The sequence below is a fragment of the Epinephelus lanceolatus genome, chromosome 2 (genome assembly GCF_041903045.1).
Source record: "Epinephelus lanceolatus isolate andai-2023 chromosome 2, ASM4190304v1, whole genome shotgun sequence".
In the NCBI taxonomy this organism is placed as follows: domain Eukaryota; kingdom Metazoa; phylum Chordata; class Actinopteri; order Perciformes; family Serranidae; genus Epinephelus; species Epinephelus lanceolatus.
The window spans coordinates 26,710,412-26,732,050 of NC_135735.1; the positions used below are offsets into that span (position 1 = coordinate 26,710,412).

General features: G+C 39.5%; 2 protein-coding genes across 2 annotated transcripts; both read left to right on the forward strand.

Moving 5' to 3' along the window:
- The first annotated feature begins 429 nt into the window (after positions 1–429).
- On the forward strand, positions 430–1,733 carry pigbos1 (PIGB opposite strand 1). Its single transcript, XM_033610628.2, has 2 exons — positions 430–588; positions 1,181–1,733. The coding sequence occupies exon 2, from the start codon at positions 1,229–1,231 to the stop codon at positions 1,382–1,384; it is 156 nt and encodes a 51-aa protein (XP_033466519.1). The 5' UTR covers positions 430–588; positions 1,181–1,228; the 3' UTR covers positions 1,385–1,733.
- Positions 1,734–4,911: 3,178 nt separating this feature from the next.
- rab27a (RAB27A, member RAS oncogene family) lies at positions 4,912–21,102 on the forward strand. Its single transcript, XM_033610503.2, has 6 exons — positions 4,912–5,165; positions 12,362–12,530; positions 15,874–15,959; positions 16,068–16,171; positions 16,524–16,647; positions 18,945–21,102. Exons 2-6 carry the CDS (start codon positions 12,378–12,380, stop codon positions 19,138–19,140), a joined length of 663 nt encoding a protein of 220 aa, XP_033466394.1. The 5' UTR covers positions 4,912–5,165; positions 12,362–12,377; the 3' UTR covers positions 19,141–21,102.
- The last annotated feature ends 537 nt before the right edge of the window (positions 21,103–21,639 follow it).

A 21,639-nucleotide genomic window follows, 5' to 3' on the forward strand; every position in this document is an offset into this window, starting at 1 on the left:
TACTTGTTTAAAAGTGAAAATGAATAAGTATATTGACAAAAGAACTGTAGATACAAAAAGTCACCACTTCATTCACTTTAAACCACCACTATTCATGAGACAGTATAAATTAATTATGGCTGTCTGGGTAAGAATTAAAGCATTCTGAGGTCAGAGTATTTGACTAAGTCACAATTGTGATACTGAATGAATATTGAGATAGTCGTCCATATTTTACAAAAGTTACAAAACGACTAAATAAAGGATTTAAAAAGGGCATTTCATAATGATGACTTTGTAAATGTAGTCATTTTATCTTACCACTGGTATTTTAGTTTATATCTTTCATCCGTAGTCAATTACCCAAGTCTTTCTAATGTCGTTCAGGTAAATGTGCTCATTGCAGGTTACCACACACTCCGCTAGGTGGCGGACTGAAGCTTTTTCCTGTTTGTCCGGATTTTAGAGTAGAAGAAGAATGCTTGGCAGCTTCTGCACTGCACATTACACCACCATGTCCTTGTAGTTGTATCCTGTGTTTACACGTCTGTGTCTTTCTGCCTGTCTGTGTTTGGTGTTTGAAGACACATCGAATAAACCGCTTCATCGGTGAGTTATTAATGTTCCAGAGAATCTTCTCAAAACCAGCTAATATGTCATGGTTGAGTTGTGTTTAGCTAACGGCTAGGAAACCGTCAAGCTAGCAGACACTGTGTCCGATATCCGCCCGGTCTGGGTTTTTCAAAATAAGACTCGTTAAAATGTCTTGAAAATTTTCAGTGCCAATAGTTTTAATGTCACGGAAAATATCACTTTTGTATTGCGCAGTAGTTTAAATTACCATAAAACACAATGCTTTGGCAGTCTAATTGCTCTATCGAGTAAATTCTGATTAAACTATCTGAATCTCTGAGGATGATGTTACATGAAAATCAACCTCCACTCACACAATGTATACAGAAATACCAAGTGGTGGCTCTGAATATGTTATTAGGGCACTAACATTGGCCCAGCACACCCAGCAACACAGCAGTTAGCTTGCACTGTACACACTGGGTAGCAAACAACATCCACGCTGGAAGTTATGCTTAAAATTTTGCAAGAACATGTAACATTCAACAGAGCTGATAAAAAAAGGGGAGATAATTCAAAATGTCCAGACAAAGAGTCTTGAGATGACACCACTTTGCTCTTCTTCCAGAATCATCTTGTGTCTTAACAACAGTAGGATTCCTTATTACAAGAAGTCATGTTTCGAAGAAGACTTCCCTTCACACAGATTGCCTTTGCAACACTGCTCGGAGTCGTTGGTGGTATTTATATCTACAGACCTGTTTTTGAGCCTCAGCTGAACACGTCTGAACAAAACCAGGATGTGCCAAAGAAACAGAATGAAACAGACTAACATAGTTCATCACTCCCAGGAAACACGTCACAGATGGAAGCCAGGAGAACTACGACAGAGGCTGCTGGACTGTCACAGCTGGGGGCTGATGTAAAGACAAGACCAGCATGGATACATTCAGGCCTTTTGTGTTCTTTGTGTGATTGTTAATGTACAAAATAAAGTATTTAACAGTTTGACCTCCTGAATAATCATCTGTTTCTAAATGATGTGTGTCAAAGTTTCATTATACATCTGTTTTAATTTCCAAAGCTTACAAAGGGAAGAAATTGCTCAAGTCTTTTTGCCTTACAGCTACCCTTAATGCTGTATGTTGAATGTACTTTATTAAATAAATGAAGTAATTCATTTTGCTGCATATTGGCTTTGTGAATCAAACAAGCATAATCAGAATAGCTTCAAGCCCAAATGTATCATCAAACATGACTAAAAGTGCTGTCAAATTAATCAGAAAGGTTACACTCCGCATTCATTTCAGGTCAAATGACTCTGCAGTAGTCACAGGTATTAATTGGATCCAGCACTGATCACCATTGATTGAAACACAACACCTGGGTGAATGCGCTAACTTAAGCCCAAATACCTGTGAGCTGCAATAACATGCCACCACAGAATACAGTCTGTCTTTTTTAAAAGAGCCTAAATAATTAAAAGATATATAAAATAAGTAACCCCTGTAACATTTTTACTGGTCTCTATGCTGCTTTCTATTGTTTACTAACCTATTTTCCAACCAGCTGTGATGTGAAACGTGACAAAAAGGAAAAACAAAAACAGAAAGGTGTACTCATTTGCTGCAGGACCATGTACACAGCCACTTCTACAAAATTATAGAAGGCCAGGGACCAGACGCAGCAGCCCTGCACTGGTCAGGTGTGCACTGGGGTGTTTCTAGGAACTGAGGACACTTGGGCATACACCAAATCTCTGTTGGGGAGTCCGGGGGATGCTCATCTAACACTTTTTCTGACTAACAAGCTCTATTTTTATGCTGTTTTATTGACTCTGGCACTGTATACATATTAAACATTAAAAAAAATCCCAGGGTGAATCAATTTATTTTCATCGTCAAATAGAAAATGGTTGGGGGAGTTCAAGATTGGGCCAGTAACCATACAGGGTAATTTCCATCAATCCCTGAAAAGCAGCATCTAGATATCCTGTTTCCAAAACCTCCATGTCTCAAAGGCATATCATCTGTTATGTATTTGAAACTCGCATCTTTACAAACAACTCTTGATGCATTGAGAGAGGTGTGGCAGAGTGATCTGAATTTACAATTTACAGATGCTGAATGGTCAGATATGTTCTCTAGAATCTCAAAGATGTACCCCACAGTTAATGATTCTTGTAGTAGATGAATACATTCACCTGCAACAATACATTTTTATCTTGCTCAGGTCTCTTGGGTTACTGGTTCTCCATTTTTGAAGGCCTTTCAAAACTACTTGGAAGAATAATTCATCCAAATTCTCTTACAGCCATTTTTGGTATTCAGTGTGAAGACAATAATCTCCCTAAGGTACAGTCAAATTGGATTGCATATGTCACCCTTATAGCCAGAACTCTAAAATTACATGGATTGGTGTGTTGTGCTCTTACTTTCACTAGATGGCACAAAAAGTGTCCACGAACGAGGACAACAAGTCTAATAAAGTAAAGTATAAAGTGCAGTAAACCCAAAATGTGCTGTCCTCATATGAGGACACAGGGTTTCAGGAGGATATAGAAAAAAGAAAATGGTTGGGGGGCCACCCAGCACTCTATCAGGAGCCAGATTTGGCCAGTGGGCCATAAGTTGAGTATTGCTGGTCTATAGCTTTGAGTGGGACTAATTTTGGAGGAAAAGGGGTATAAGAAAAGGGGTACTCGGGAACTACTGATCACTTTCTACACAGCCATAATCTAGTCCGTTCTCTGCACATCCATCACCGTCTGGTTTGGATCTGCCACCAAACTGGACAGGAACAGACTGAAACGGACAATCAGGTGTGCAGAGAGGATTATTGGGACTGATCTTCCCTCCAGCCAGGACCTGTACCAGTCAAGGGTCAGGAAACGGGCAGGAAACATCACTGTAGACCCCAGACACAAACTGTTTAAACTCCTCCCCTCCGGTAGGCGCTACAGAACACTTTTCACCAAAACTACCCATCACAAAGACAGTTTCTTCCCCCAGGACCGCTCTGACCACTCCTAACTGTATGTTCAAACCAGAAGCTTCCAAAGAGGCAAAGTCTCTTGCGGACGCCCAAGAAGCATGACTGTCAAAAATATTTGTGGCAGCTTTGGTGCTCTAGTTGCTCATCACATGAATCATTGGAGTGTTCGATCGTGCTTGTCAATTTAAAGGAGCCGCAAAGCAAACTACTGGCTTGAAAGCAGCGTAGTTGCTGCTTGCTGTTGTCCAGTCAAAAAGCCCATAGTTGGGATACAAAAAGTTATGTTTGGTCAATGAAAACAGATAGCGTCATCCCAGTCAAACCAAGCAAGGAAGACTTGCATGCTATGTCACAACATTAGCCTGCAATTCTCTCCTCCATTACTAACATTACACACTTTAAAACTCACCAGACCAACCAAGTACCTCCGCGACATGGTCCCAAGCCTCATTCTCTTTATTTTGGTCTCTGTAACCGAGCAGCGACACATTATAAAGGACTGAGTGGGCGCGAACGCAAGTAATAAACTTCTTGATATCCATTGTCAGAACAAGTGTGCTGTAGGAACCAAAGTTACATGGCTTGTTCTCTGGGACCCGCTTCATCAAAGCATGTCAGCATTCTGATTGGTTGTCGCCAAACCGCATCAGAGCTTATTACCATAAAGTTAAACAAGTTTTAACTCCCCTCCGGACTGGTACAGTTGCTTTGGACGCCCAAGATGCGCGGCTGATGACAAGGTCGCCCAATTCACCAGGCTCTCATTGAAAATGAATGACTTCCGCCATTTTGGAAGCTCTGGTCAGTGTTGGTGTGAATGTACAGTAACAGTCACAGAGTGGCAGGACAAACAACACTTGCATCCTTGTATATTTGTATATTTTTTGTATTTTGTATATTTCTGTATATTCCACATCTTGACTAAATTTTGAGTACTTATGTCAATTCTGGTACACTGAGAGCAAGTCTACCGGAGTCAAATTCCTTGTATGTACACATGTACTTGGCAAATAAAGCTGATTCTGAAAAGAAAAAACCCACAAAGAGACACAAAACCACCAAAAGATGCATAACAACTAAAAGAGGCATGAAACCACCACATTTACTCTGTGTGTGTGTGTGTGTGTGTGTGTCCTCTGTAAGAGAGGTGGTGGAGCCCTTTACATATCTGTGCCCAGGGACTCACTGTCTCTAAATTCGCCCATGCTGGTGATAACGAGCTGTCGAGTAAATGTAGTATATATTTCCATTTAAAATCTCGTATTGGAGTAGAGGTATGCAGCATGAAGTGGAAAAAAGTGAGTATAGTCAGTCTACCCTGAGCAGCCTCCGTGTTCCGCCTCCGGGGGTGTAACGTTAACGGCTGGTGTTTCCTCTTCAGTTAGCTAACTGTTAGCTGTGAATCATGAAACGGCCGCTGGTTCCGTGAGGAGGAGCTGTTTCTCTACAACCACGGAGACTACAGGAGGTGTTCACTGTTAATGAAGCTCATGTCAACTAATGGCCCACAGAAAGTAACGTTATCCTTTATTCACCTCTCGGTAAAGTCTTCACCGGTGACTTTTAAACACTTTCACTAACACCAGGACTCAGTGCGCAGCAGCAACGCCCCGGGGCTGGTGAGTATGTGAACATTTGAGGGTTTTCAGGAAATGTCAGTCGAACAAATCCGTCTGTAGCATCTGTCAGCAGTTAGCGAGGGGCTGGAAAGTTTTATTTTAACTTTGATTCACTCGGTTATCTGCGTTAGTTACAGGCTTTCTGCCTGCTGAGGAACTTGTTAAATGTACCTCCACACAAGAGAGAGCTGGCTTTGGGACACATTTTGACACCTGCCTCCTCTCACAGTTGTTAGCTTCTTCAACACTTGCTCAATAACCATACATGCAAGAAAACATGTCCTCCAAAAAGGTCGTGTTATTAATATTTATCACAGTGTTTAGACAAGTTTGGATCCATATGTTGGCTGACAGAGGACGCTGGAAAGTTGGCATCCTATTTAGTCTCCTAAGTAAAACAAAAGGGGTTATATTTGCCCAACAGGCCTCCTGACCACCACTGACGGCCACATGAGGACCAGCTGAGGGTCATTATATTGTTGTATTTGTGTCGGTTAATCGATTTGATAAAGTTTTATGTGCCTCACACTGCCTGCTGCAGATAACTCCCCACAAGCTATTTTAATGACCAGATAGTCCCCAGCTCTGGCAGCCAGGAGTCTTAAAGAAACATGGTGTCTATATCTAATCATTTGATTTTATTCTGAGCTGTACATCACAATAGTGCTGCACCCTTTCAAGTTTATGGTATGTGCATATCCGGATTTTCCTAAGGAGCTGGCCTGTGTGTTGGACAGCTGCCCAGGGTGGGTCTTCCACTTCTCTCTGACAAATGATTAAAGCAGCATTTTGTTTGCTGGTATGCATGGGTGGTAGTATTTGGTCTGACAAACACAGCTACTGGGTTAACTCCCAGTGCAGGAGAAAATTCCAGCAGATACTGATGTAGATAAAAGTTTATTTAAACTTTATCTAAATAGGAAGGCGTTCATTGAGATTAAGAAGCTCTTTAAAGAGAGTCCTGGCCTAAGAATGTAAAAATAACAACACAAGACAGAAGACAAACATGCCGCAAAATCAGAATTTAACAGTAATGCAATTATTAAATCATAAAGAGTTTCTAAAACAATCATGTAACAGATCTAATCAACTTAAATAGTGACTTAAGTCCTGTCAAAATGTCTGAAAATAAATTAGACCAGTCCTGTTATTGTGATTAAGACAATACAACACTGTGTAGTCCTACGTCCCCATAAAAAGACAATTTTTTGAAGACAACACGGCATCCAGTATTTTCTCACACTTGTATCAGACCCAGATTTTATTCATGAAGTAGTGCATATGCAGGTGCAACACAGGTTAACGTTTTCAGACATCCACATACTAAAGTAATTAAGATGCTTGAAAAAACAAGACCATTTTACTTTTATTCAGTTTGTAATAGTGATGCACTCAGGGCCAGATCAAGCCACAATGGTGCCTCAGGGCAAAAATGCAATGTGGGTACCTTTTGATCCAGTTTTTCCCACTTTTAACACACTGTAAATGCATTAGTTGGTAATTAGTTTGTGGTAAAATAAGGAGGCACACATTTTTAAAATAAAATGGACCATGTAACCACATTATATACTGAAATAATAAAGGTCTTGTAACTAGATTTTAACTAAGGGCCCCTCTACAACAGGGGGGCTCAACATTGTGTAATAGTGCAGCTGTTTAAGGCTCCTACTGTAACAGTTTATCTTAAATGGCACATACAGTAGCGGCAAACAGTTATTTTTGGTAAAGGGACTTGTACTTGTGTAGCACCTTTTTAGTCTTGCAACCACTGAAAGTGCTTTTACACCACAGTCACATACACTCATTCACACACACATTCACACACCAGTGGTTGAAGCTACCATACGAGGCGCCACCTGCAAAACAGTTTTTAACCTAGACACCTGCAGATGCATGCAGTCACACAGCGATGGCACAGCTATAAAGAGCAATTTGGGGTTCAGTGTCTTGCCCAATGATACTTCAACGAGCAGACTGGAGGAGCCAGGTATCAAACCACCAATCTTCTGATCAGGAGTCGACCCGCTCACATCCTGAGCCACAGCAGCCCACAATAATTTAATTGCCTGATCTGATTGCCATTTGGTGAGTGTGAAGCTTTTTCCCGGTCGTATGGCAGTTGACTGCTTTGATCGGTTACAGCCTTGGATGCACTAATCTGATACACGGATTGATCATCGGCACTGATACTGACCTTAATAAGTGGATCTGGTATCAGTCAGACGTGACCAACCCACATTAAATACAGTTTCTTTTTCAATATTATCGTCAAATTCACGTGCTTCCACCAGTTACATTAACTCAATCACTGTGCGCTGTCAAATAAATTCTGAGGATACTACTGCCGTCATAGATAGTTTCTCTGTCAGCTAACAGACTGTGTTTGTCAAATGATTCCCATTAATGAGAAAACTCAAAAAATATTGGTTCCACCAAGGGCACTAAAAAAATACAAGATACTGATTTTTCTTAGTAAAGCTGATAAAGTGTGATGGGGGAATGAGTCCTAAAATGCAGAAATGAGTGGGCATTTTTGTACTCCAAGTCAATGGGTTATTTGAATGGTTTTTGGTTAGATGCCTGAAATAAGGTCTGTGGTTAACACATGTTTAAGAGAGTTCGTCATAAAATACCCCACTAATTAAATTTGAAGCTTTTACATGTCTTAAAAAAGGCGGACACTAACAAGTGGCTACATGAGACTACAGGACGACATCGCACCTTTACAGCCTTGTTGTGTTGGCGATGTTGAAGTCATGCGACTGTAGTGTGGTTCGTTTATATTCTAACATTAGCTTTTCACCTCTGGCGATTGCATTTAAGCTTCAAAAATCATAAAAGTGTTGTTCATTTGTGAAGATTATCTTGGTGAGCAAAATGTGTGCACCATAAATTTTTGTTGTAGAGCTTATTTTCTGCAGTCATCCCAAAATTTTATTGGCTTCTTATTAAGGGAACCAGTGCAGTGCTAACTTCCAGGCCAGCCTACAAAAAAACATCATCCCTGCAGAACTCTATTGACTGATAGACTCAATATGCCCATATATTGGTGTATCTCTTATCAATTAAGAATGATAAACACATCTCCAATCCATCCTCCCAGAGCATATGTCAGAATAATTGATAACCCATCACCACTAAATTTGGTTAAGTTAAGCGTCACACTCAGTGTAAGACTGCCATTTATCTGCTGCTTGTGAGGCCCTCTCTTATTAAGGGGGTAATGTATTACGAGATGTCGTAATGTGGTAGTACAACAGGGCCTTGTTTGTTTGCTGTTAAAAGGTTTTGGGAAACATGACACTGACTGTCCACTGTTATTTCCTCTTAACCCGAATTAGCTTAACTTAGATTACTTCTAAGGCATAAAAGATAGTTACAGAAAGCTGATGCATTAAGATGGTAATTGGGAGACCACTCAACCACAGGCAGCGATGGAATCTTAGAAAGGTCTTCTTCTTCTTGCTTTCTTAATGTCAGCCCTTTGATGTCAAACCAGCGTCATTATGTTTCATTAGGAGACATCCAGTAGAAGACGCCTGTTAGGGACATGGTTGTTTCAGAAAGGTTTATGTAAGGCGGCAATTAAGATAAGACTTCTTGTTCTTTCTATTTGTTTACTGCACTCGCTGTTTTCTTGCCTGACACAACGGAAGATCGTACTCTGCCATCTGAGCTCACTTCCTTTTCATGGTTTTGATAGGACTGGCAAACATGGCTGGGGAATGGCCTTAAACGTTTCGTTTTTTGCACAGCTTTGTGCACTAGACATAATATGCATGAACATTTGCTTTCTTTACATTATAACAGTCGCTTGTCAACGTGAGATTATACCATTTCGTGTTTGCATTTGGGGCTCAGTGAGAAGTCATCTGATGAGCCTGATAATAGTCTGCAGAAATTTGCTGACATAATCTGTAGGCCATCTCTAGCAGTGTGGTTTTGCTTGTCATGCTGTGACCTGTTTTCATTGAAACAGAAATCCAATACTGACTCAAGTTTTGTGAAGGGTATTCAATAATAATGTCAGTGAGTTGAGTAGTAAAAGAAATTACAAGCAGTCAGAATAATTGTTTCCACAGCAGACGCTTTGACTTTCTATGACATGACAGATGTTACTAGTAACATAAATGATGAATCAGTTCCATTAATGAGTTGCCATTCCTTTGATGCATGCATAATACCAGGACCCTCACCTAAACCTGTGATGATTATAGCTAGTTGTACCTAACAACCAGATGTAAGTGCATCAGTGGGCCTTCTGAGTGCACGATAAGAGGAAGGTGGTGTCATGAAAGATAAGATGCCTTAGGAAGTTGTAAGTTTTTAGCGAATTAACCATCTGGCTCATTTGAAAATGTAAAGGTGGGAATGTTGTGATCTGAAAAACCTGATTTTTACAGACCAAAATGAAGCAAGTTACAGTTCTCTGTGGGTTTCACCACTCAATAATAGCTACATCTTATTTATTTTTATTGATAACAGAGTGGTGTAGGAATCTGAACTGCGTGTGTTTGATGGTTGCCTTGCCTTGTAGAGGGAGATAAAAATAGATATGTAAAGCATTTTTGAAAACTGTTATAAAGTGCTTTACAACAGAGTAAACCATACGATGAAGACTCACCAGTAAAGACTAAACTAAAACCTAATTTATAACTTTTAACCTACCTGAGTAAATACAGGCCCACATGCAGGAATGTACACTTCAGAGTTCAGGGGCTCGGCGGTGTTTGCTCACCATTTATAGCCCCATCAGTGCTCGTGGTTACCATCTCCACAGTGCATTCATCATGGATCCTGACTTTGCACGAGACCTTAAGCTGCTTATGGCTCCAGATGAAGGGTTCAGCGGGGGTTACAGTGAAAGAATGTAAAACTCGTCTGAAGACTTTTGTACGAGCTGGTCATATGATACATCCTTGCTTTCTTTTAAATGTTTGGACTGGAATTAGTCGACCGTGTCAAGTGAAAATGTTTCATCCAGCAGATATTATGGTGCGCTTCTATTTCTCATTGTGTAGGAAAATATGTACCGCTATAGTCTTAGTCGAGGGATACTCAGCTTTTACAAAGAGACAGGGATGAGTTATTAAACAAATATTAGTAATATTTATCAGGATGGAAAATAAATGAATTGCCTGTTTTCAACCTTTTGGCGTGTATTGTTCTCACACATCTTTGCCAAGAGGCAAATCAAGGCATAGCAGCCTTGTGCAGGTCAGGTATGCGCAGGGGCGTTTAGGATTTGAGGACATCCGGAGCTTAGGCCGCACCTCTGTGGGAGGGTGTGGGGGATCTCCCTTGGCACTTTTTTCTGATAAACAAGCTCTATTTTATGCTGTCTTTGTGCACATAAGCATATTATTTACACTTGAAGTCCAAAAAAAAAAAAAACAATCTCAGGGAGAATCATTTTATTTTCCTTCACCTCAGGGTGCATTCATGAGATCAAGCACATGACTTTACATCACTTTACTGACCATACAACTTATATGTATGTACATGGTAAAAAAAATGTTTTGTTATTTTTAAAGCACATTTTAAATTTGTCATCTGAAACCCCACCCGCTGCAGTTATTGCGAAAGTTACATGTGCAGAACACACAAGTGCTGCTAATGTAAAGATATAAAACAAACTGCAGCGTGACTAACTTAGGAACGCCTCACCAAAAATCAGGGGCTCAAAAAAGAATGACGACAATCAAAGCTGAACGTTGCAAAGATGAGGAGCCAGGCAGGCTCAGTTTTAAAGCTACATTGAAGATATTAGTATCATATAAAATGAGACGACTTAAGTTATCCATTGGTACCAACGCCCCAGATTAAAAGGGAAAAAGTGCATTGCCATTTTTCAAAATGGTGTGAGCAATTTCCAGTTTTTGTAGTGTTGTGGTTACATAAAATATTAGGAAATGGTGTTCTTGTGCAACTGTACATCAGAAAACTAGCAGACAGATGTGTTTTAGCAATGGTTTTTTGGCTGTTAGCAGGAACTAGAGTGGCGACAGAATTCATGTAGAGGTGATAGTAGCCGTAGTAGTAGTCTCATTCAATTTAATTTGCATCCTGTTGAATTAACCAGTTGGACTGGAAAGACGACAGACAAAACCCCCGTGCGGGGTTGACATAATGGCATAAGCAGACTGAGGGAATAAGTCCCTCCGATGTGCATCACCTTCACTCTGTGGAAGAACTCAAAATTATATTGTTTATCGAACATAGTATTAGATGTTTTGCCTAAATGATCTCTACCAACTTGAGAGACAGATCTTAAAGCCCTGACGCTATCATCCACCCACACAGATGTTTCCACACCTGATTAGACCTCCTCTCAGGATGGTGTGGTTACATACTGTACAAACTGGACTTGCACGACATCGTCTTGCCTCTCCTGTTAGTTTTGTTGCACCTGTTAGGGCAGGACGACTCAGCCTGCTATCACTCTCATTGGTTAGTTGAGTTTTGAGACATGACATTATGTCATATAGTGCTTTCAAAAGTTCCTCGATGTACGTCATTGCTCTTTAGAAAACGTTTATGTAACACACTGATATTTTTTTTACTCTTACCTAGACAAAAGGATGAGTCTGGTGTTTTTTATTGTCAACAAATCCCATGAAAATACTAAAACCAACATTTTTTAGACTTTCCAACTTCCCATCTCTGTCTGAAGGCTTAAAAATTGGCCAAAAAAATATAATTTAACTGTCAAAAAAGGCTCACTAATTTTCTTAAACAGCTGGGGTTTGGGTTTTTTAGCAAATGTTGCTCAAACAAGAGTAAATAGTGCATTTGTTGGGGACTATTTTTAGTGGTGGATGAATACACATTTGGCATGCTAGTGAGTGTGTACAGCAGCAAAAACGTGTATGGAGGATTGAGTTAAAATAAACTACAGTGCCTGTGTACTTTGTGATGAGGGATTTTGTCACCCCATATGACAGTGTGGCTCAATTATGTGTTTTGAAGTGCTTTGGGCATTTTAAGCATCCTTGATGTTTGTATGATTTGGGTGAAGTAGACTAGTGTGTGAGTTTTTGTCACCATGGACGTGATCCTTCTGTCATAGCTTCACAATGTCGCCGTCTTCACTGTGTCATTGAGGGGGCAAAAACAAATACCACTTTAATTTTGTCATTTATGTCTTTGCCAAATAGTGTGATTGTTGTCTGACTGAGTTGTTTTGCATGTTTCAGAAATTAGGCACTCACTATGTCTGATGGGGACTATGATTACCTCATCAAATTCCTAGCCCTCGGTGACTCCGGCGTGGGAAAAACGAGCTTCCTCTACCAATACACAGACTGCAAGTTTAACTCCAAGTTCATCACTACAGTTGGGATAGACTTCAGAGAAAAAAGAGTGGTAAGTTCAGTCGACTTTGAACGAAGGCCTGCACCAGAATTGTATGGATTTCTTTCATTCAGTAAAAAGACACGTGGATTTTACGCTCTGCACCTCTAACTTAACATTTCCTTGTGTCCATGTGTGCTGCATGTATTTCTAGCTACCTAATTAGGGGTTTAAGTGCATTCCCACACCATTAAGTAACTCTCTTGTAACAAAGGCTTCTTATGAATGTCGCAACAGAAATCCGAGTAATGACTAATGTTGGTGAACGGCAGGCAGCACCCTCCTCAAGAATAAACACTTCATACCATTGGCAAACAGCTGAGCAGTGTTCATATTTACTCAATGTTTAATGCTACTGACCTAAAGCTCCAGGGATATAATCTGATAACAGTTTTATCACAGCTACACTGGAGGTTTAGTCAGTCCAGGATGATTTATATTAAGTCACTGAATATCACCATTGACAGTCTTTTATTAGAAGTATTTCCACCATCTCTGATAAAAGATAAATATACAGCAAGTGAATATTCTCAGAAAACATTTAAAATGTTTGACAGCTGTGATTTAAAAAGTTGCACTTACAGAAAAGCTTTTGTAAATATCCTAATTAGCTGTCAACAGCACAACAAGTAGTTATAGTGCGTCCTCAGACAACCCAGAGCTGTGCTTCCTGCCTCTGACTGTAGAAATCCATTTAGTGTAAAAATTAATCACCAGTCAGTCGCTGTTTCCTGGTCCATGAAATGACCATGACGTTATATTAAATGTATAATGAGATGGATACACCACTAACACTGCGGCTGCCTGTCCAGTGGTCACAGTCACACATCTGCTAGCAACAGCATGCACCAAGACTCAATGCTACGCTAAACACCACTTTTAATCTATAATGGGTTTCAGTTGCTTCCTGTGCTGGTGAAGTGTTTACTGCAACCACCAGAAGTAATGCACTGTTGAATAGATCAGAGAAAAGATGTGGATAATATTTCAATTAATTAATATCTGCAGTTTAGTCTGTGTGACCTCAAGTTACTTCCTAGACTGTCAGATGAAAATCCTATAACACAGATGTGTCTTAATTTCTACAAGCAGCTGCCATCCATCTTACCATGAAACACCACATTGATGCTGCTAATCTTTTATGATTAATTCAAATCAGTGGAAACTCTTTCATGTATGGATTAGAAATGTTTTTAAAATGAGATCAAACAAAGTTGTTTAACAGGAAGGAGCTCATCAGTTATGCTGCGACTGAAGCTCAAAATTAAATAACAAGCTGCCTAGTTAAATCTTTTAAACCACTGATGTAATGTGAGATTATCAACAGAATACAATTCAAGTTTTGATTCGGATGTTTTGATGTCAGCTTTGTCAGATGCTGGCATACAAATAGACAATACGCTATGAAAGCTGTCATTTTCAGTGACTATGTTTCAGTATGTGATCACAGAACGTGACTCAAAATTAAAGGTCCCATATTGTAAAAGTCACATTTCAATGTCTTTTTAGCATAAAGCAGGTATAGATGATATATAAATACTAAAAGAGTATCAAAATGCTCAATCCATAGAGAAATGTTCACAGTCTGTATTCAGAAATGGCCTTTAAATGAGCCATTGATGTCACAACTTTGCTATACATATCGTCTCAAACTTGAAAACATAAACACTCTAAATGAATCTCTTTGTATTTGCTATTTGAATGTTTTGTTTGGTATGTGAAGGACATGAGCTGACAGGAAGTAAACAGGGACTTGAGCTGTTGCCTGGCAATGCAGTTCCAGTGAAACAGTCTATTCACACCAGGACAGTCTGGGGGACTCGGTTCGATTGGGCGGGGAATGCCGAGAAATTTCACACCTTCATTTGGTTCGGTTCACTTTCACACTGCACTTTTTAAAGTGGACCAAACCATCTGGACAACATCACGCAGTTACAACAGCTGCTCGTTTGCGGGCAGTATTGCCCGAAACGACCACTGACCAGAAAAAAAAAAAAAACATGAGGAAGAAGAAAACCTGGCTCATCGATTGGCCAGGACTGAAAAAATCCCCTTCAGCCAGCTTGATAACTGCAATTTATAGTCCTCTGACCATATATCAGTAAGCGCCTGCACCTCCTCACTACTCCACATCTGCCCACGAGACATTTTCCAACCTCTGATTCTCCCTATTCGCACTGTTGGCTTTGTTTTGTTTCACTGGATAGTCCGTTTGCATTTCCCACTGTAAGCGAACTGCACCAGGGTTCACTTGCAAGTGAGCCGAGACCTCCAGTTTTCAAGCGGACCAGGGTTCGCTTGTTTGGTCCGCACCAGAGTTCGAATGAGCGTTCACACCACTCCAAACGAACCGAACTATCCATGGAAGCAGACCAGGGTTTTCTTAAAGCAGACCAAATAGCGCCAGTATGAATGCGTCCTACAAGGATAGAAAGAGCCATTACAATCATTCCCCCTGCTGTGATGACGGTGCAGAGGCACAGACAGTGCAGATGCCAATGACCCAGACACACCGACAGAGGGTGAATACAGGTATATTCAGGCTGACAGTTTGAGAAAAACATGTTTACATTCAAGCATGTAAACAGTGCTCCCCATTTCTCTAGATGGCTCAGGGAACTAGTCTCTGGGATTATTTGGGGCCCAATAGTTGGGCACCTTAATTCACCATCTATTAGCTGATGTCCACACTGCACCATGTTTTGTTATTCTTGGCCATTTTTCCTGTCTGTTTATGTAATAGGCTTAATTTTGTATTTATTTCAGTCAAGTCTGGCTTTTATGTATGTTTGTTAGTCTGTTTGTAAAGTAAACATGTTGTAGGAGAAACCCAAAACATGACTATGGACCTAAAAATGAGCATATAATATGGGACCTTTAAATATAAAAACCCACACTGACAGTGGCTGTACATTTAAAGTTTATTGCTCTTTTATTAAGTCAAGTCAGCCTTAAATCCATTTTTATTTTGTGTTTATTTTGTCATTGTTTTATGGCATATATTTCTCTTTACCACAACGGCACCTCTAAAGTGAACTAAGCAAATACACTATCAGTACAAGCTACTGTAAAAAGCCAGAGCGCAAAAACATTCTTCCTCTTAAGATAGCTTATTTAGTTAGTTAACACGAGCAGCTGGATGGATGTTGCCAAGTATGCCTCGTCTTTCCTGTTTTATTTTTTGTTTATTTATGTGCAGCCCTGCTAAACGACACTCAGTCAGTAACCACAAGCCTTTTTCCCACAACACAACCGACTTTGTTTTATAGCTGTTTAAGATAATATTTAAAAGCAGGTATATTTAGTGTAGAGAATATTCAGCTAGTTTGACCTCACCTGTCTCTGTTTCACTCAGGTGTACAAATCAACAGGTCCAGATGGATCTTCAGGTAGAGCACAGAAGATCCACATGCAGCTGTGGGACACTGCAGGACAGGAGAGGTACATGAAGGACTTCTACCAGTGCTTTCTTACCTAACTCCAGCCCGCTCTTGTTTCAAATGTACCTTTTCACTATTTATAATATTTCTCATGTCTGAATGGTGCCAGGTTTCGGAGTTTGACGACTGCCTTCTTCAGAGATGCAATGGGTTTCCTCCTCCTGTTCGACCTCACAAATGAACAAAGTTTCCTCAATGTCAGAAACTGGATGAGTATGTCTTCTGATACATCACTCTGAACGTACACTTTTATCCTATTAAATTATTTTACCTAAGACAAATTCAAGTGCACAGCAGACTTGACAGTAATAAATTCCTTTTTGAACATACTTTCAGTCGATGATGACCCAAAATATTGTGTGATTAAACTCATAATCTTCTAGTTATGAATAAGTCTCTCTCTCTGTGTTATTGTGAGCTGAACTACTGCTGCTACTCCGCTCAACTTTCCTATTTCATGTGAATATAATACATTAAAGATGGCTTTATATCTTTCTCAAAAGCAAACTTATCACACATTAAAACAGGACTTTATGCTTTTAAAATTTCTGAATGTGTCTTCCAGGTCAGTTACAGATTCATGCATACTGCGAGAGTCCAGATGTCGTTTTGTGTGGCAACAAATGTGACCTGTCAGACCAGAGAGCAGTGAGTGAAGAGGAGGCCCGTGAGCTGGCAGAGAAATATGGGTATGTCTCAGTTTTGATCCATCTGCACATGGACCTCTCCCTCAGTTATTTGTCAAGAAGGCAGTGCCTGCATTGTTTGCCAAAGTCTGTGCAGGAGAATGTCAGACTAAATTGGTCCTCCTGGAAAAGCAAATATTTGTGCACACGTGTGAAATATCCTGCTCTGACCCTGGTAGACACACCTTTACTAAAAACACATACATTATAGTGGAAATGCCCTGTGTGAAGTCTTTTACATACCTTAGGGAGAGGAATAAACCTCATAGATAGTCTTACTACAAAAACGAGCCATACATAATGTCACTTTGATCGCACTAATGCACTGTATTTAAATTCCTAAAACACGATTTTGTATATTATCAATCAATCAATCAATCAATTTTATTTATAAAGCCCAATATCACAAATCACAATTTGCCTCACAGGGCTTTACAGCATACAACAACCCTCTGTCCTTATGACCCTCGCAGCGGATAAGGAAAAACTCCCCAAAAAAAAACCCTTTACCGGGGAAAAAAAAACGGTAGAAACCTCAGGAAGAGCAACTGAGGAGGGATCCCTCTTCCAGGACGGACAGACGTGCAATAGATGTCGTACAGAACAGATCAGCATAATAAATTAACAGTAATCCGCATGACACAATGAGACAGAGAGAGAGACAGAGAGAGAGATGCAGGTAATGACAGTAGCTTACAACAACATTATTGAAAGTAATAATATTATAGTTCTGGCTACTGTGGTACAATATGTTGAAAGTATGTATTAATATCTGGCAGTATACATGTGTGACAATAGTCATGTGTATAATAACAGTAGAAGTATGACTAATGACTAATGATGGCAGCAGCAGCAGGAGGCATCTGGCAGGACCACGGGGCAGCAGCACAACCACACACGTCACACTGTCCAGGCACCGCTGCGATATGAGTTAATCTGAGAGACAGTGGAGCACAAAGGCTCCGGAGAAGAAGCCAAGTTAGTGACATCCAGAATGGCCGAGTTAGCAAGATGCAGTAATAGAATACGAGAGAGAAGGAGAGAAGGTGCCCGGTGTATTATAGGGGGGTCCTCCGGCAGACTAGGCCTAAGTCAGCCTAACTAGGGGCTGGTACAGGGCAAGCCTGAGCCAGCCCTAACTATAAGCTTTATCAAAGAGGAAAGTCTTAAGTCTAGTCTTAAATGTGGAGACGGTGTCTGCCTCCCGGACCGTTATAATTATATTATGAAATAATGCAAATAGGTTTTCAGAAGAATGGTCCAGAAAGGTATTTTTGAGAATGACAAGTCTGAATGATTTATTTTTATTTTATTCTTGGGGGGTAGCTGAAATTGATATGACTGTAGGACAGGCATATATAAGCTTTTGCTTCTGCCTGAGCCTTTTCAGTCACTACTTAATATATAGGTTGTTGATTTTGTTTATACTTAAAGTATTATGTGTGATGACTCAATAAAAACACTACTACTAGTAACATATCACCCCGAGCTGATTCTGCTGCACATTACACATTGTCTCTGATTATCTTGAAATGTTCAGCCATTAGCCTGTATGATGACGTCTCCACAAATATATTTGGTTTTGGCTGATTTTGTGAAAACATACAAATTTATAAAATAAACTTTCACCTGTATTTCAGTGCTTTGATACTTATGGGAGCACCATGTTGTATGATCTATGTGTTTGAAGTTTTAAAAATAAGACTGACGATGTTCTATATTTTTATGACTCTGCGCCAGTGACAGCACTGGCCAGAAACATTATGTTTCGGGCTTGTCCGTCAGTCTGACTGTCCTATTCTTGTGAACGCCAAATTTTAGGAGCGCCTTTCGGGAATTCATTACACTAAGCACAAATGTCCACTTGGACTCAAGGATTAACTGGTTAGATTTTGGTGGTCGAAGGTCAAGGGGACTGTGACCTCACAAAACATGTTTTTGGCCACAACTCAAGAACTCAAACGCTAATTAAGACAAAAAATTCACACAGTATATGACAGCATTTGTATTTTAGTAAAAAGCTGAGCCTTAAAAGAAATAAGAAAGAAACCATATATTTGGTGACGTGTTTTTATAGATTTACATCCTCAGTAGGAATAAATGAGTTTGACAGCGACACAGAAGGCAGAGGAAGTTGAAAGTATTGAGAAATTGACTTAAGTTCATTGCATTTTTTGTCTTTTTATAGGACTAAAGATGAAAACATAGAATAACTCCAGCCTTGGTTTGTGCCACGTTGTAACCGGTAGCAGTACTCTTTTATCCTGTGTTTAATGTCACCAATATTTCCTTCCATGCAGAATCCCATACTTTGAGACAAGTGCTGCAAATGGGCAGAACGTCAACCAGGCTGTGGACGTCCTGCTGGATCTTATCATGAAGAGGATGGAACGATGTGTCGACAAGTCCTGGATCCCTGACGGGACCGTTCGAGTTAATGGACCCACCAACCCCGACATCTCAGAGGGCTCTGAGAGGAGCAAATGTGCATGTTAGAATCAATGATGATGGTTACGTATCTGTGCCCATAATACTGCAGGAAAATAGGAAGACGTCCAAGTTTAACAGTGGGAGTATATACAGTATATATACACATATATATTGTGTTAGGTGAAACTTGACATATTTGCGTCCATTGCCCCTAAAGCAGTGCAGCATTACTGATATACTGTCATTGACGTGCTGTATTATTTGTCAGTGGAGAGATAAGTGCCTTTTGAATGTGGGCATTTCATTTGAATTCATACGATGGGTCTTTTGAATAATTGATTCATATTGGAGTGTGGGATATTTATTTCTTATGACGCCTGGCTGAAATGTCCAACTTTATTGATCAGTCAGACCTGCTGATCATAGTTTCAGGTGTCCTGCCAGATGTGCTATAAATACACTGTTAATACTCTTTACTTTCTGTAAGATTAGCGTAGATTCACACTGCAGTTAACTCAAAGGAAGAAGTGCCTTCTGTTTCTCTTTGTACAGTCAGATAAATGTTGACTGTCACACCTGCAGTCACGGTTTATTTGGGGAGAGAAATTTGCTATGGATGTACTTTTAATTGTATACTACTGATGCTTTTCTGAATGTCCAGCTGAATACTGCTGTCCCACAGTGCCACTGCCAGAAAACATTGCTTGCATTGACCATCTAACATTAGCCAGATGGACAATTAACACTCATGTATTTCCTTCTCTAAATCAATCTGTGCTTGTTTGTTGCCATAGCATGAATTATAGAATACAGTTTGACCAAGTCAACAACACTTCATAATGTACAGTGACAGGTTTGGACAATTATTGAGTGAGCTCAGTGGTTTGATAAGAGGAATAAATATGTCAAAGTAAAAACTGAGCAGTAACTCAGGAAGGCAGGTGATTCAAGTCGATCATCCTACTGTTTAAGAAGACCCGTGCAAAAGTAAATAATATACTTTCAAATTCTCTTATTATATTTTAAAGAAAGAGGTTTTGTGAACATGCCAGTTAAAGTACAGCTGATCTTCAGTCTTCTTTATTGCTCATTTTTATCATTATTCACCTGTAACAATGCCGACAGTTTTAAATCAGGCGAGATCCTGGATACTCAAACCTTTGACCTAGGCCCCAGGATGATAACATATGAATATTAGTCATATTTATATCATTAGAACAATGACTATTGCTGCTGGCATTATAAAAAAATAAATTAATTTGTATCAAATAAAACATCCGACTTCAGGGAAAATAAGTAATGGTGCTATTTTACATAGCAAATGCCATGTTTTTCGTGAGTGTGGCTGTTGTTTGGGCCGTCAGCCACTAATTAAATGTATCGTGACAAGATGCATCAGGATCTGAGTGGCTTATGGCCTCAGCTAAACCCATTTTCTATAAAAACCCTGGATGTAACAAATAATTTCCCCCCGGGGATCAATAAAGTATTTCTGATTCTGATGCCATGAAAAGAGCTGCCCCGTTACATGATTGGATGGAGATTGTTTTGTTTCAGGTGTTAATGTGACCATGCTAACATGTAGGCTGTTGAATTTGTTAATTTTGAGAAAAATGCCAAGCCCAGACTTTTTTTTATTGGCAATATTTATATAGTAAGACAGTGAAACCAGTTTATAATACCACTGATGTTTTATAAAATGAAGAGTATTTAGGTTTAATAAAACACATATATTTTTGTGAGAACATTTATCCCTACTGTATTTGATAGTTTCACACACATTCATTGTATTACACTGTCAGGCTTTGCTGTATCAAAGGGTGAATGTGATGTTTTAGTTTAGACAAATGAGTATGTTTTTTCCAATAACTTGTTCAACCACAGATCTGAAAATGCCACTAAAATTTATTGAAATTTGATTATATTAATAAGACTATGCTGAAATATTTCATATTTTCAATTGTGCCATACATTCTCATATGCAAAATATGTAAATTATGTCCAGAAATAAACATTTTTATTTATGTATTCCTTGAAGCAGTGTCTCATTTTATATAGTCAACCATGACAATGTTGACTGAGAGCTGTGTACAAGTACAACTGATACCAGCTCCTATTTATAGATAGTATTATTCTGTTGTGTGTGCCATTAATAAGACAACACAGAATATCATCATCACCATATTGTATTAAATATTCAACACCCTCATGTTTGTTTTTTATGTTACTGCAGCCTAAATTTGAAGTGCATAGATTGGTTTGCTCTCCTTCTTTTTACAGTAAATTTACAACTTAAAACAGTGACACGCATTTCTTCAGGTCATCTTGAAATTGTCTACAGTTTGTCTGGAGACCTTTTGCTGCCAGTTTAAAGACTGGATGTAATTTGTAATGTGCTGTAGATAAAGGCACATGGAAGTCTCTCATGATAACATGTTATAATTGTTGACAAAACTTTATGAATCCATTCTGTATTCAGACTACATCCTCATCACATCATCAGCTGTGGAAAAGTTTTCTGAGAGCAAAGTTTCACCTCTTTGAATATGGGTCAACAGCCTGGCT